The sequence below is a fragment of the Macrobrachium nipponense genome, chromosome 15 (genome assembly GCF_015104395.2).
Source record: "Macrobrachium nipponense isolate FS-2020 chromosome 15, ASM1510439v2, whole genome shotgun sequence".
NCBI classification, from domain to species: domain Eukaryota; kingdom Metazoa; phylum Arthropoda; class Malacostraca; order Decapoda; family Palaemonidae; genus Macrobrachium; species Macrobrachium nipponense.
In genome coordinates, this window is record NC_087208.1 from 41165448 (window position 1) to 41180439 (window position 14992).

At 38.4% G+C, this 14992-nt stretch overlaps 1 protein-coding gene across 1 annotated transcript in view; it reads left to right on the forward strand.

Moving 5' to 3' along the window:
- The window catches only part of LOC135226660 (serine/arginine repetitive matrix protein 1-like), a 33170-nt gene extending 20582 nt beyond the window's left edge, over nt 1-12588 (forward strand). The window contains exons 6-9 of the mRNA XM_064266371.1: nt 5066-5104; nt 6878-6899; nt 10031-10102; nt 12517-12588. Coding sequence (XP_064122441.1) covers nt 5066-5104; nt 6878-6899; nt 10031-10102; nt 12517-12588 — 205 coding nt within the window. The remainder of the gene's footprint in view (nt 1-5065; nt 5105-6877; nt 6900-10030; nt 10103-12516) is intronic.
- Nucleotides 12589-14992: the final 2404 nt, after the last annotated feature.

Below are 14992 nucleotides of genomic sequence, written 5' to 3' on the forward strand. Positions count from 1 at the left end.
AAAAAACCATTACATCAAAATGGAAGCATGTGGTGCGACCATTAGCTTGAAAAATGGTGAGCCTTGGCCGGACCTTTCATAAAGGATACTGGGTGCTTTATAAATCAGTATATTTCATGGTAGTTAGAAAAGAAATATATATAAAGATATAAAAAATAAGTATATAAAAACAAATAAAAAGCAAGCTTGAGACTTATTTGAATGGCTTGTATATGTTTTTTCATGTAATTTTCTATTTTTCTATTTAATTTTTTAATTTATATATATATATATATATATATATATTATATATATATATATAAAAATAAGTAAATAAAAACAAATAAAAATAAAGCTTGTAATTTTTTATCTATTATTTTTTTTATTTTCAATCAACTTTATGTAAGAAAACCATCCCTTCAAAAGGATAATATACCACTGCAATGAATTTACCCAGTAAAACTAATTTACAAAATCCTATGCCACAAAAATCGTTATATAACTATGTTCTAACCAAATTCCAGCTCAACTTATACGCAAGGAAACAAAAGCGAAAATATAACATCTAGTATAGCAAAAAAACAATTAATTTTAATACACTGTAGGAAGGAGTACGTGCTTTTGGGAAACGGTGTAATATCTCTCTCTCTCTCTCTCTCTCTCTCTCTCTCTCTCTCTCTCTCTCATTGAACCCTTCGTAATATCTGTGAATCTTATTCCATCCAACAGGCAAATAATTTTTTTTAGATTTTTTTTCCAGACCAAATTTTTCCCAACGATAAAGAATACACAATTAACCTTGAATCAATTAATAGATAAATAACCTAATTATATACTTCTACATTTGAGATGCTAATACTTGGTTACAAAATGTCTCGCTGTAAAATGGCATTCAAATTATTTTGATACAGTTTTATGTTTTATGTAATCCTTGTACAGCAATGACCTCTTTCATGAATAAAAAATACGAACTTTGCAAATGCAACCTTGCGTTCAACATATACCTATAATATAAACTGTGTATATATAAATATATATATATATATATATATATATATATATATATATTATATATATATATATAATGCATGTATGTATACCGTACATATACACAAATCTAAATAAATAGTTAAGACTAACGGTCACTTATCATTATTATCATTATGCATCAATAACAGAAAACAGCCCAAACCAAGAGTAGCAATTCCAATCAGATCACGAAAACCTAGAGAGAGCACATCAGAGTTGCACCTGATTGCATGAGGGATTTGCAATGGACAGGTAATTACGGCATATGGGGTCAATTAACTCGCGGTCAGCTCCCTTAAGGGGGCGGAATATTATTCGTCTTGATCAGGCTGCGTCCGATGCCTATCCTATGATTATCCCGTTTGTGTTCTGGAGAGATTAAAAAATATATTATTATATATATATATATATATATATATATATATGTATATATATATATATATATATATATATATATATATATACGTGTGTGTGTGTGTATGTGTGTGTGTGTCAACGCAATATTGCTATGAAAGTAAGACATGACCTCTTCTCATTGTGTACAATGATTCTTTTACGGATTACGAAGCCAGCAAAGACAATCTTCGCTCGGACCAAAAACAATCCTCCCCAAGACCCAAAACAATCCCTCCCCACCGACCATAAGCAATCCTCCACAAGGTCCACAATCCAATCCTCCACTCCAAAACAATCCTCCTCCCCCCAGACCAAAAACAATCCTCCCCCCAGACCAAAAACAATCCTCCCCCAGACAAAAACAATCCTCCCCCAGACCAAAAAAAAAACAATCCTACCCCCAGACGAAAAACAATCTTACCAGGACCAAAAAACGATCTGACTAAAGCAATTCGTTGGAAAAGACGATACATTTGGGAAGACTGCCATAATACAATCTTAATCATCTTCCTTGCCTCTTCCAAACAGAAGACTATTTTTTAATGAGGGGGGGGGAAATGCGTCACTCGAGGTGACGTAATCAATCATTTTTTTCCCTTTTTTTGTGGATGCAAAGAATAAGTTTATTACAAAACCAACGGTCCACTTTTGCTTTTTTTTTTTCGTTGTGGATGTGGGTGGGGCGGGACCTTGATGACACTTCCTTCTCTTAAAAAAACATATAAAATGGAAGAATTAAGGAGAACCGTGTCACGGGGAAGTGCAACTAGAATCAGAGAGCGAGTGACGAAGGCGATGTTTATGGCAGTCGAACGCGGGAGATGATGGGCCCCTATAGAAAGGATATTGGGCTTGACTAAAGGCTGCGACCGTTTCCATGCCATTGGATACGGCTTCGGCCTGGATTTAGAGAAAAAGGGGGTTTTATCTTTTTTTTTTTTTTTTTTTTTTTTGAGAGAGAGAGAGAGAGAGAGAGAGAGAGAGAGAGAGGAGAGAGAGATAAGGCTGATGACTCCATGACCTTCTTTCAACCTGGTATGGCCCAGCCCAGCCCAATTTTGGTATTTTATCCAGATTTTTTATAAATGTAATGACAGGTCATTTATATATATATATATATATATATATATATATATATATATATATATATATATAATATATATATATATATATACAGTATAATATATATATATATATATATATATATATATATATATATATATACATATATATACATATATATATATATATCTATATATATATATATATATATATATATATATATATATATAGTAAACAAACCCCCAAAACCCCCCTTCCTTTCCCACTTACTATAAAAACACATATCACATTTTGCGTCATTATTTTCCCTCCCAACAAAACATTTCCAACGGCTCATATTCATTCTCTCTCTCTCTCTCTCTCTCTCTCTCTCTCTCTCTCTCTCTCTCTCTCTCCCTTACAAAAATATGTTATCACGACTTCCCTTCTTCCCATTTCCATCCTCACTTTTTACCAAATGTTAATAATCACTCTGAACGTTCCGTTATCTTTATTCCCTCGTTTTCTGTCATGATTTCGTACCTCTTTTATTCAGAATATTTAAAAAAGATTCTGAACAATAAATCTAAATCCACGACCAGTCTGGCTATATCACTTATTTCGGATCCCTTGGAAACACCGAAATTATTCTTTAATATCTTTTTATCTCCCCCCTCCTCCCCTCTTCCATTATCCTTCATTCCTCACGTCCGGAAACGTTTATTGATGTAATTCTCTTATTGTAATTCCCTACTGTAATGATTTAATCTAACGGCCCGCTCCCCAACCATAGGACAGAAGTCTTTTGTGAACCCCTGATTCCTGCCCAAAGCCAAAGTCCTGAATGATTTGAGCTTCGTGTCTGAAAATCAGGATATTCAAACATTTATTTACGTATATTTATTGGTTTTACATTTTCGTGGCATATTTGACATCGATGTTGGAGTGATGTTGGCAACTGGGTCGCGTCTGTGGTTGATCAAGTATGTGATTTTGGTCTGCATTCTTTTGTTTTTAGAATTTTGTGGTTACTGAACATGGCTTTCTATACCTGTGGACTAATCTGCGTTATAAAGCGCTAAAGAACATTATGATTAAAAACTTGTTTGGTTGGTAATTCTGTTAATTAAAAAATTTTTGTGTTACAGAGAACAAGATAAATTAATGATTAGGCCTATATTTTATATGGTAGGGCTATTAATTAATTTCAAGGGGGCGGTATGTAACAGATCTTATTAACAAAAGTTACGAGATTTCTAGGACATTGCTGACCCCATCGTCTGGTAGCCATGAAATTTTATGGCTACCAGATGATGAGGACAGAAAGTCCTTGAGTGCTTGTAACTTTTTGTGAGCAAAAGAAAAAAAAAAAAAAATCTTTTGGAACCTTCCTGTTAATTTTAATTGGTTATATATATATATATATCTGCTTATCTGGTTTCCAGCAACCGCCTTCAACTTTAGTATATATATATATATATATATATATATATATATATATATATATATATATATATATATATATATATGTGTGTGAATATATATATATATATATATATATATATATATATATATATATATATATATATAAATAAATAAATAAATATCTGCTTATCTGGTTTTCCAGCAACCACCGTCAAATTTAGTATGTATATATATATATATATATATATATATATATATATATATATATATATATATATATATATATATATATACTAATTTGAAGGCGGTTGCTGGAACCAGATAAGGAGCATCGGAGGGTGGAGAGATACCAAATTCCTTTAATATAAATGATTCGCTGACGTTTCAGGACAATATGTCCATTTTCGAAGCTAAAATGAAAAGAACAACAGAATTAAAAACAGACTCAGATTAAAACATATTGAAAAGTTATTTCTTAAGAAATGTTGTTAAGAAATAACTTTTTATCATTGTTTTAAACTGAGTCTGGTTTTAATTGTTGTTCTTCAATTTTTAGCTTCGAAAATGGACATATGGTCTTGAAACGTCAGCGAAATCAACTAAGATTAAAGGAATTGGTATCTCTCCCTCCGATGCTAAATATATATATATATATATATATATATATATATATATATATATATATATATATATATATATATATATATACACGCACACTCCTTTCATGAACAAAAACAGGCCAAGTAATACAAGTCTATTGTCACGTACCAAGAGCACGTAATTACGGTACACGTACCGCCAGTGGTACCGTCCGTGTTCAGAAGCAGGTTACAGTCCTTATTTTAGAAGCTGAAGTACTTTATCCTTTGGAACTCGTTGTTATAAAAGAGTTCATAGACATTTTTCGACGCGTTTCGAAAGAGGAAAGATGATGTGGTTTTTTGGATGTTTTTACTTCTGTAATGAGGGGAATTTTGGGGAATATATATATATATATATATATATATATATATATATATATATATATTAGAAGTATTGGATATATATCTTTTACTTTTTAAAATAACTGTAATTGCACACACTTTGACCAACCACTTTCGTAGTTTATTGTAAATTTGAAATATACACAAACATATATATGTATATGTAAATGTATATGTGTATGTATATGGGTATATAAATATATATAATTCATTTTTGATCTTCACAACAATCACGTTATAGACACAATTAATTGAACTTGAAGTATCTCTGTCGTTTTACAAATATTATGGAGACTGAAAAATTTATTTAGAAAGCCATATAATATACTTTTGCCTTATACTCACACCTACTTAATACTTATTCTGATTAGGTTACTCTGTAGTAAACAAAATTTGAAAGCCGTTAAAATAACACAAACGCTCTAAAAATCTGAATTACAACTTCTACTTCACCCTACTTGTACTTAAACACGTTTTTCTTAAGTGACTAAATCTATACTTATCCCAACTGACAGCTGATTAGGTTACTTCTTCAGTTTACTAGTATCTCTGGCTCTACCAAAGTATGAATCATGGTTATAATACAGCTTTCTCTCGGAATGTGGATGTGTTTATCTCGCTCACGTTCCCTGTAACCAAACAAAGAGGAAAAAGAGTTTGTGATTCAGTGTTTATCCAGAATAGAATTTTGGTAAAAAATGTTTCTCTCTTACGTAGCGCTGCCTTTTTGTAATTCTACCTTTTCATGGGTGTTGACACAAACTTCTGACAGAACTCGTATAGCAAGTTTTCCATTTGGTTGGCGTTATTCATCGTAATAAATAAGTATTTCCAATTTTTTGTTTCATGTTTTCCATTGAGTAACACTACTGAATAACCGGTGGATTAAGAAGTTCCTTCTGGCTGGACGAATGGTTTTCGCGCTCGGCTGCCAGTCCGGTGGTCCGAAGTTCGAATCCCGGCTCGGCACAGCGCGGAATCAGAAGAATTTATTTCTGGTGGTAGAAATTCATTTCTCGATTTAGTGTGGTTCGGATCCCACAATAAGCTGTAGGTACCGTTGCTAGGTGACCAATTGGTTCCTAGCCGCGGAAAAATATCTAATCCTTCGGGGCAGCCCTAGGAGAGCTGTTCATCAGCTCAGTGGTCTGGTTAAACTAAGATATACTTAAGAGCAAGATGTTACAAAGGTGCAACAGGAAGTAACTGTTAGGGTGGAAAATAAGATGGACGAGAATATGAAAGGAGGTACAGTAAAAGGAATGAGAGGGGCTACAGCTAGGGGCCGAAGGTACGCTGCAAAGAACCTTAAAGTAATGCATACAGTGCACCTCGAGCACTACCAACCCCTACTAGGGGAACACTGGATAAAGAGGCGTGTGGTTAGAGTTTGTCGTGATTTTGGAAATAATTGATAAATTCGTGGCTGTTCGTCATTATTATAAATATCTGAAATGCTTCACCGGGAAAAGTAACTGTTTAAACAATGGACAAACTTTTAATGCAACAGAACTTGGATTCGAATTTTAATTTAACAGAACTGGGATTCGAATTTCAATTTAACAGAACTGTGATTCAAATTTTAATTTAACAAAACTTGGAATAAAATTTCAATTTAACAGAACTTGGATTCAAACTTTAATTTAACACAACTGGGATTCAAATCTTAATTTAACAGAACTGCGAGTCAAACCGCTTGCACAATGGAGTTCCTAGCGGATTTTCCCTAGTACTCCATCTCCCTCAGCGCATATCCTCTTAATCTATCTTTCTCTATCTCTCTATCTCTCCACATTTATCAAGCTCTCTCTCTCTCTCTCTCTTTCTCTCTCTCTCTCTCAGGCCTCATTAATATTTCCTCTGGCTTTTTTTTCATGTTCCGCCTGTTTCCCCTCCCCTCTCTCTCTCTCTCATACCAGTTCCACGATTCGTTTGCTTTGCTTTACATTCAGAGGTATGCTTAGAAAATATTTATGAACAAACAATCTCTCCTCTCTCTTTCTCCCTCTCTCGCAACTCCCCCTCCACCCCCCCCCCCCCCCCCCCCCCCCCCCCCCCCTCCCCCCCCACCCCCCCCCCCCCCCCCCCCCCCCAGTTGGAATACCTGACCCCGTATTGCTGTCTTTTTTTTCTTTTACAGATGAAGTGAAAAATGGCTGAAGTTGTGGGGAGTATTTTTTTTTTTTTTGTACAAGGCAAAAAAAAAAAAACACGCTACGCAGTTTCCTAAACACGGTAGGGACGTATTTATACGGGGGGGTGGGTGGTTGTGTCATGTGGTTTGCATTGGTATATCAACTCATTAGATTTATTTAGCTACAATCATTTCTAGGCTATATATATATATATATATATATATATATATTATATATATATATATATACATAATATATATATATATATATATATATATATATATATATATATATGTATATATTATATATATTTATATGGGTACTTGCCCTCTCTTATCACGTGTCACTTTTATATCAATGGCACTGTTGTAAAGTGATTTAGTGGCGCAGTTATAAAGTTAACTAACATAAGTAGGAGAATATTACAGACATCTATGTACTCATGGTCAAAAAACAATTAATCCCTTACAAAATTAGATTGTATTTGAAGGGGGGTTTTCCCCTAAAATTTAGCCCTATTCATCTACTACTCAAACACTCACCACGAATTCTGACTCCTACAAATTTCATGATTTAAAATATTGGCAAAAACGGAGTCCATTTCACAGAAACGAATGAACCTTCACTCTAGTGCGAATTACCTACAGTCCAAATAGCATTTATGATTTAAATTATGGGCAAAAACGAGTTCCCTGAAGGATATAGTATCAGGAGAAGGCAACTGGATTTCCTAAGTCCACCACGAGTTACTCATGGCACAATTCGTGATGGAAATAGTTGCTAAAAACGAGATACTTCAATACAATTTCGTCAGGATTTCCTTAAATCTTGTCAACACTCATGACTAAATCTGTAGTCAAAAAACGACAACTTTGAACGATATACCCGATATACCCTGACGATACACATCTGAAGAGCATTGATAAACCTAGATCATCTTTTAGTTTTCTCTAAGAGGAGAACTATTGAGATGCCTATTTCTCTGTCGTCCGCGCTTTCTCTGTCCGCCCTCAGATCTCAAAACATACAGAGGCTAGAGGGCTGTAAATTCGTACGTCGATCATCACCCGCCAATCAATCACCAAACATACCATATTGCAGCCCTCTAGCCTTAGTACTTTTTTTTATTTTTCCGGGGTAAAAGTGAACCAATATCGTGCATCTGGCAACGCAACAGCACAAGGCCACCACGGCCTGCTGAGAGAGCCGCGGGCCGCGGCTCATACAGCGTTAGCCCGAGACCACCGACAGATGGATCTGTTTCTCTCATACATGGCGCATGGATGCAGGGTACGTGCTAAATAGCAGGCCAGCGGAAATAGCCTTCTGCTTCCATCAGATTCTCGAGAGCGAAGTAGCTCCTTGTACAAATGCGCATAAGTACCTACTCGACCGTTTCAGGGGGAGACGAATGCAGAACGTTGGCGAAAACGAGGAACGTGAGAGGAATTATGCAGACTTTTCTCGGATAATTTTGCATCCGTTGGACTTTCTGCTTTGTTTTGAGCTCTGTTTATTGAACGTATTTTCTCCAAGATTTTTTTTTTTTTTGCATTAATGTGTTTGATTATATCTATGGCTTGAGAGAGAGAGAGAGAGAGAGAGAGAGAGAGAGAGAGAGAGAGAGAGAGCCTTTCACATTAGGAATATTCATATATATATATATATATATATATATATATATATATATATATATATATATATATATATATATATATATATATATATATATATATATATGTAGAGAGAGAGAGAGAGAGAGAGAGAGTACACACACACACGCCAAATCATTATCGAAAAATATATATATAATTTATAGCCTCGATACTAGAATTTATCATGGCACATAAAAATAATAGACCCAGTTGGCCAATTAATTTAACGACGGGGTTTTGGGGGGGGAAGTTGTAAATCTATTTATTGTTTACAGACTACGCTGGATAATCAGTAAGCAGAATCGCTAATTAATTCATGGTTTTATATATATATATATATATATATATATATATATATATATATATATATATATATATATATATATCTATCTATATATATATATATATATATATATATATATATAAATAGTATATATATGATATATATATATATATATATATATATATATATATATATATATATATATATATATATATATATATATATATATATATATATATATATAGATATATATATATGATATATATATATATATAGATATATATATATATATATATATATATATATATATATATATATATATATATATATATATTATATATATATATATATATATATATATATATATATATATATATATAATATATATATATATATAGATATATATATATATATATATATATATATATATATATATATATATATATATATATATATATATCATATATATATATATATATATATATATATATATATATATATATTTTTTTTACGTATATAGCGGGCCTTGAGAGAGGCTAGATACGTAAACGGAAATAATTGAGGGATTTCAAGAGGGAATTGCTTTTAACTTACCGTAAACTGATAGTTATTTTAATTTCTTTAGAAGGAAGGTCGCCAGAAAACTCAGCTCGTTACTTTAACGGATCTTTATTTACAAAGAGGCCCGTGCTGGCCTGGAGGAAAGGTAAATGATGGCTCCAACTTATGTCATTCAAGCTGATTTTCATAAATTCGGGTAATGCCACACTTGCGGGCAGAGAGACGGCACGTGACTCATGGAATTCTGGAAAAGAATCCCAGATTAAAACGAGATAAAAGGAAAATGGACTTCTTGCTTTGTTTGATTAAGGCTGATTAATTCTCTAACATTGGGAAGGTAAACTCGAATGGTTCACTGAGGTATGCACGAAAGCTTGGTCTTTAACAAGTCACAAAGGGGAGACGTGGCCCGATGAGGACAAAGGGCTTTGATGTAGAAGGGGTAAAAATGAGAATTGAAAATGAATTTAGCAAGAGTCGTATGGTAGTAAAAGGTGCTGGTTGAAGTTTACACTTTCAGACGTACCTTTATGCAATATTCAGTGTATCCTTGTAGAAGAATGCGGCCTGACCTCGGTTCAGGTCTGGGGTTCGTTGTCCAACCAGTACGCCTGGGTAGGCCTAAGTTTTGGGAGGCTGGCCGGCTGGACATCTGTCCTGGACTACCGACTGCAGTTGACTGAGATCGATACTGGTTGTTTTTGAATCACGGGGCTTCCAAAGACTGCCTCGAGCATCGCCTGAAAGGTGGTAAACACAACGCCAGCAAATTGGGAAGGAAAATAGGTCTTATTGTAGAAGTCCCTAAAATCCATCTCGAACCTAGCTACTTCGTGACTTGCCTCTCTTACCCTAAGCTTCCGTCAGACCGGAAATATCTTTCCCTACGACATACCCACTCTCCCAACAACAGTCGCCTTAGGAGAAGGCATGGCTGCCTACTTTTATAATTAAATATCACTAAAACTCTGCTGGGAAGGCGAGGCGTTCTATAAGACGTTAGCAGCTCCCCCTGTTAAGAAGGCATTCACTCCCTTTCGGGCGTGAAGGTCTTGGCTTAAATAAGTTGATCGCCTCGACTACCCAGTTCTCCTACTCTAACTTGAAGTTTTTTTGAGCAGCGATACGGCTGACTACAATGGCCTACCTAACTTATAGGCAAAGATGCTAAGTGTACTAACTTAATGTAGTGATGTAATCTAGCCTAAGTAATAACTACGGGTTGTCTGTGACGACAGTCTACTCTACCCCTAGATAAGGTTACTTGAAAATTATACTTTCTACTAACGTAATGCCCTGGTACTAAATCATTAGCCTAACCTACTCAATACAGTTAAAGGGAGACGCAATCATTCCAGAGTGTGGTACGCACAGCAGTAGTTCAGCGACGGAACTGTTAAAATACATGAGCGGTAATGACGAGTGGGGATGATGAGTGGTTAGTGCATTACCAGGATGGAAATGTAATGAGGTAATTATATTTAAGTGAGGGTTAGTATCACAATGGCTAGGGGTTAGAGGGTTAGTGCTACTGGCAGAGATCAGGCTGGCTACCTTCTCTGGGTAGGTGCCAGGATCATTCTGCAAATGAATGCGACACTGTACCTCGGGCACAGGTGTCAAGGAGAGCATGTGGCTCTTTGTGTTAGTTAGTTAATGATTGGTTACGTCCCTTCTTCTTCTTCTTATTCCTCCAGGACCTGGCTATACCGTCCTAGGAGTAGACGGAGGCACCGACTCTGGGGAAAGGCCAGAAACGCCGGCAGGAGCAGAGGCAGTTAGTAGCCTGAGGGATTGCAGGAGAACCCTACTTAGGTCTGCCGTAGGTTCATCCTCGGGCGACAGTGGTGAGGGTGAAGAAGACTCATGGACTTTGGATTGGCCATGGGCTGCGGTAAGCTCCATGCCTGTTGGAAGATCTCCTGTAGGAGGGATCCTTGGTTAGGTTAGGCGCCGGCACTAGCTCGGGGCCAGGCGCAGAAGTCAAGTTCGGTGGTGGCTCTAGTCCAGGCTGGACGGAGCTTGGCACTGCTCAGTGCTGCCAAGTGGCAACTGGCAGAGAGTTGAGGTCGACTGGACCTTGTGGCGGGTACCGGAGTGCAATACCTCTCAGCGTGCCCTTAGAAATGGGAGACCTCAGGTCATGCCCTAGGATGAGGTCGTAACCTCCTGGAAGGTAGCTTGCAACTGCAAGTGTACATACCTTGGCAAGGTGAGGTCGTACGACTCTCAATTGGACGGTGGGAAAGGATCATCTTACTATGATTGATGCCTTCAATCGTGATCAGTTGCCGTCTATCAATGGTAGCCCCTCGGGGGATTTGATCTTCCCGTATCAGGGAGATTTGAGCGCCGGAGTCTCAAAGGCTCTGACATGGCTTGGTGGATAATGACCTTGGATGGGTGCGACGGTTATAGGGCCCTGAGCTGGGGGTCCTAGTAACGAAGGATTGGTAACTGCCATGGCGATGGCAGGAATATTGTAATTCGCGCACCCTACGTAGTTGGCAGACATGTGACCCTTGCGGCCACAGTCTCGGCAGAACTGGTTCGAGAACTTCTTCTGTGGCATTGGACGGTAAGGCCGAGATGGCCCCCACAGGTTGCGAATCTGTGGAGTCACCAAGGCTGGCAGTGTGCTCTGGCACAGGTGAAGAGTCCTCTCTGGCCGTGATTTGAGGTGGTGAGGTAGCTTGGCCCTGGAGTGGTGTGGGGGAGGACATCCCCAGAGGAGTCCCGTCCCAATAGGAAACCCACTCCATGCGAATCGTACGCACCACACCTAGGCGGTGAGGTTTGGTGCACCAAGGCGTGGTGACCTGCAGAACAACTGTGGGAACGGTCTTGGACTGCCCTTCGACCCAAGTCATGGCCCACCTGATGTGCTCGTCAACTGTGGCACTGGCTGGCACTTGGTCCCGGTCTATAAGACACAGATCGGAGCCGGTATCTACCGTAACTGCAGAGTCACAGGTAGGGTAGAGCCATCCAGGGTGCCACTGTGACTGAAGTGGTCCACACCTGCTCAGGGTGAGACCTGGACTCGGCATAATGGCCGAGGGGGTTGTGGCACTGATCAGGTGGATGTGGATCAGGAGTAATCTCCCCAGGCCCAACCAACTTCCTTTGCCTGACCTCTGAAACGCTGCCTCCACCTCTCCGGGGTGAATTCATAGGCCTTTGTAATGACCCGGCGAACTTCCACCAGGTCCCCTCGCTGACCCTGATCCAGTGAGCGGAGGGCAGACTTAGCCTTGCCGTCCAGGTGCTTGGCAAGCAGGGCGGCCCTCTCTATCTCAGTGGTAGGGTAGTTTCCGAATAAGGCTTCCACTTCTTCCAGCCATCCCTCGGGCTCATCCTCAGTCCACTTCGGGATGAGAGCGTTAATGCTGGCAATAGGGTTGGACGACACTTTAGGCGTGGGGACTGGGAGCTGGCTGCATGGCTAGGGCTTCGGCGTTCACCTGTCGTGCCTTATCATCCACCTCGAGCTACCTTCTCCTTGAGAGCTAGCTCATGCTTCCTCTCTTCTTCACTTGCCTTCCTCTCTGCTTCTTTTTCCTTCCTCTCTGCTTCTTTTTCCTTCCTTCTTCTTCTTCTCTGGCGGCTCTCTCTTGCAGGAGCAGATCATCCATCTGCCCCTTCACCCCACTGGGTGAGTTCCTGCCCAGTGTAAACGGCGTTCGTGCCCATAGCCATGAGTGTCTGGAGCCTCTCCAACTCCATGGATATATGTGGTTGGACAGCCGAAGCCATTTCTTTAGGCTGCAGTGGAGGCTTGGATGAAAAAAATCTTAAAGGACTGGGTGCTCTGTGGCACTTTGGGGAGTGGCACCTTCTGATGAGGCGGACAAATCAAATGGATGTGTGCGGCGCACGTCACACTAAGGGGCGTTCCGCAGGACGGACACGCAGGTAGAATGGCTACCTGTACGGCCTGTACAGGTGCAATGGCACTTATGAGGAGGCGCTCCTTGGTTGGAGCACTGGTATCGTGCTGGTGTGTCCCGTCGGACGACACTAGATGCAGTATACTTAAGTATACCGAAGTGAAAGGGCACTGCTCATGGCAGAGTGTAATGGTGGAGGAGAGAAGTAAAAGGTGGGAGTACTTCAGCAGCCCAGTCGAATGAACAGTGTCAAGAATTAGTGGCACTGTAAAATGATAAGACCTGACGTGCACTGGTGGTGGCCAGTCCTAAACTGGTAACGACTTCCCTGTCTGGAAGTAATGAATTTGCGTGGCACACTGTGCGAATTGTGCTTGCGGTACACGCAAGTCTTTTGGGATAAAAATGAACAAGACCACTCGGGCAACGACAGGTAATGGAAATTTTAGAAATGCTCAGGCCCTCGCTGAAGTACTCGGTAAATGAAACAAATAAATGTTTGCAAACTGCAATGGACACATGCGCGTACGTATCACGCTGTGTAAATGAAAGACACAAGAGACTAAAATAATGTTAATTCTGCATGCTATAATTAATGGTAAGATGTAGTACTCTTGGCTTTGTGAATACTGGGTTCTGGTTCTCTCTCTCTCTCTCTCTCTCTCTCTCTCTCTCTCTCTCTCTCTCTCTCTCTCTCTCTCTTCTCTCTCTCGGAGAGAGGGTGAAAAATGATATATGGAATGAACTCCCTTATATTTGAATTGAACTACTAATGTTAGTTTAATATGACGCAACTTGCGTTAAATGATTTACTTACGTTAACGTTTACTGAAAGAATTACTTTTGAAAACGTTTTATGAAAAATGATAACGCGCTTGCGGTGAACGATGTTTACGTTAATGTTAGCGGCTTGCGCTTATGAAATGATTTGCGTTTCAATATGAAATTTACAAAGACGCGTTTTACGTTAACAATTCTTGCAAGTGACTCTACTTTTAAGATTTACGTTAACTTTACGTAAGGACAAGTGAAAAATTACGGTAAGGATTTGAAAACGATGTTAGCAAACAATTGTAAATGAGGTTACGTTAAGTGAAATGAAATTTTCGCTCAGCGCGCGAGTGAGCGATGCGAGGTGAAACACGTGAGGCGAGAAGAGTGGGTTAGCACCACGGTGTGCTAGCATTGATGGCGAATCAGCTGATTCTCTGTAAATGCGAAGGCAATTTACAACACAAAATTCTACTTTCTTATTCAAGACGAATTACGTTAATTTCTCTGGCAGGACGATAGATACTAGTACCGAGATTGATATTATTTACGTTAAAACTTTGAGACTTACGTTACTTTGCTTAAATGGTTTAGATAATTCTGAAAGGGATAAAAACATGGCTGCCGCTGTGAGCGAAAACGAAGGCTGGTTGAGACCGCGCAGGCGCGAAAGCTTACTAAGCTGAGAGGTAAGCGGTTACCAACACTTGGAATGAAAACTAAGTTAAAAATGGATTCCCTAACATATCACAGACAAAAGAATTGTACACTTCTTTTGCCGTAACTATTAGTAAAACACTCCTAACTAGCTAGGCTTTCTAATACAGCAATAAACCCTGGCAAA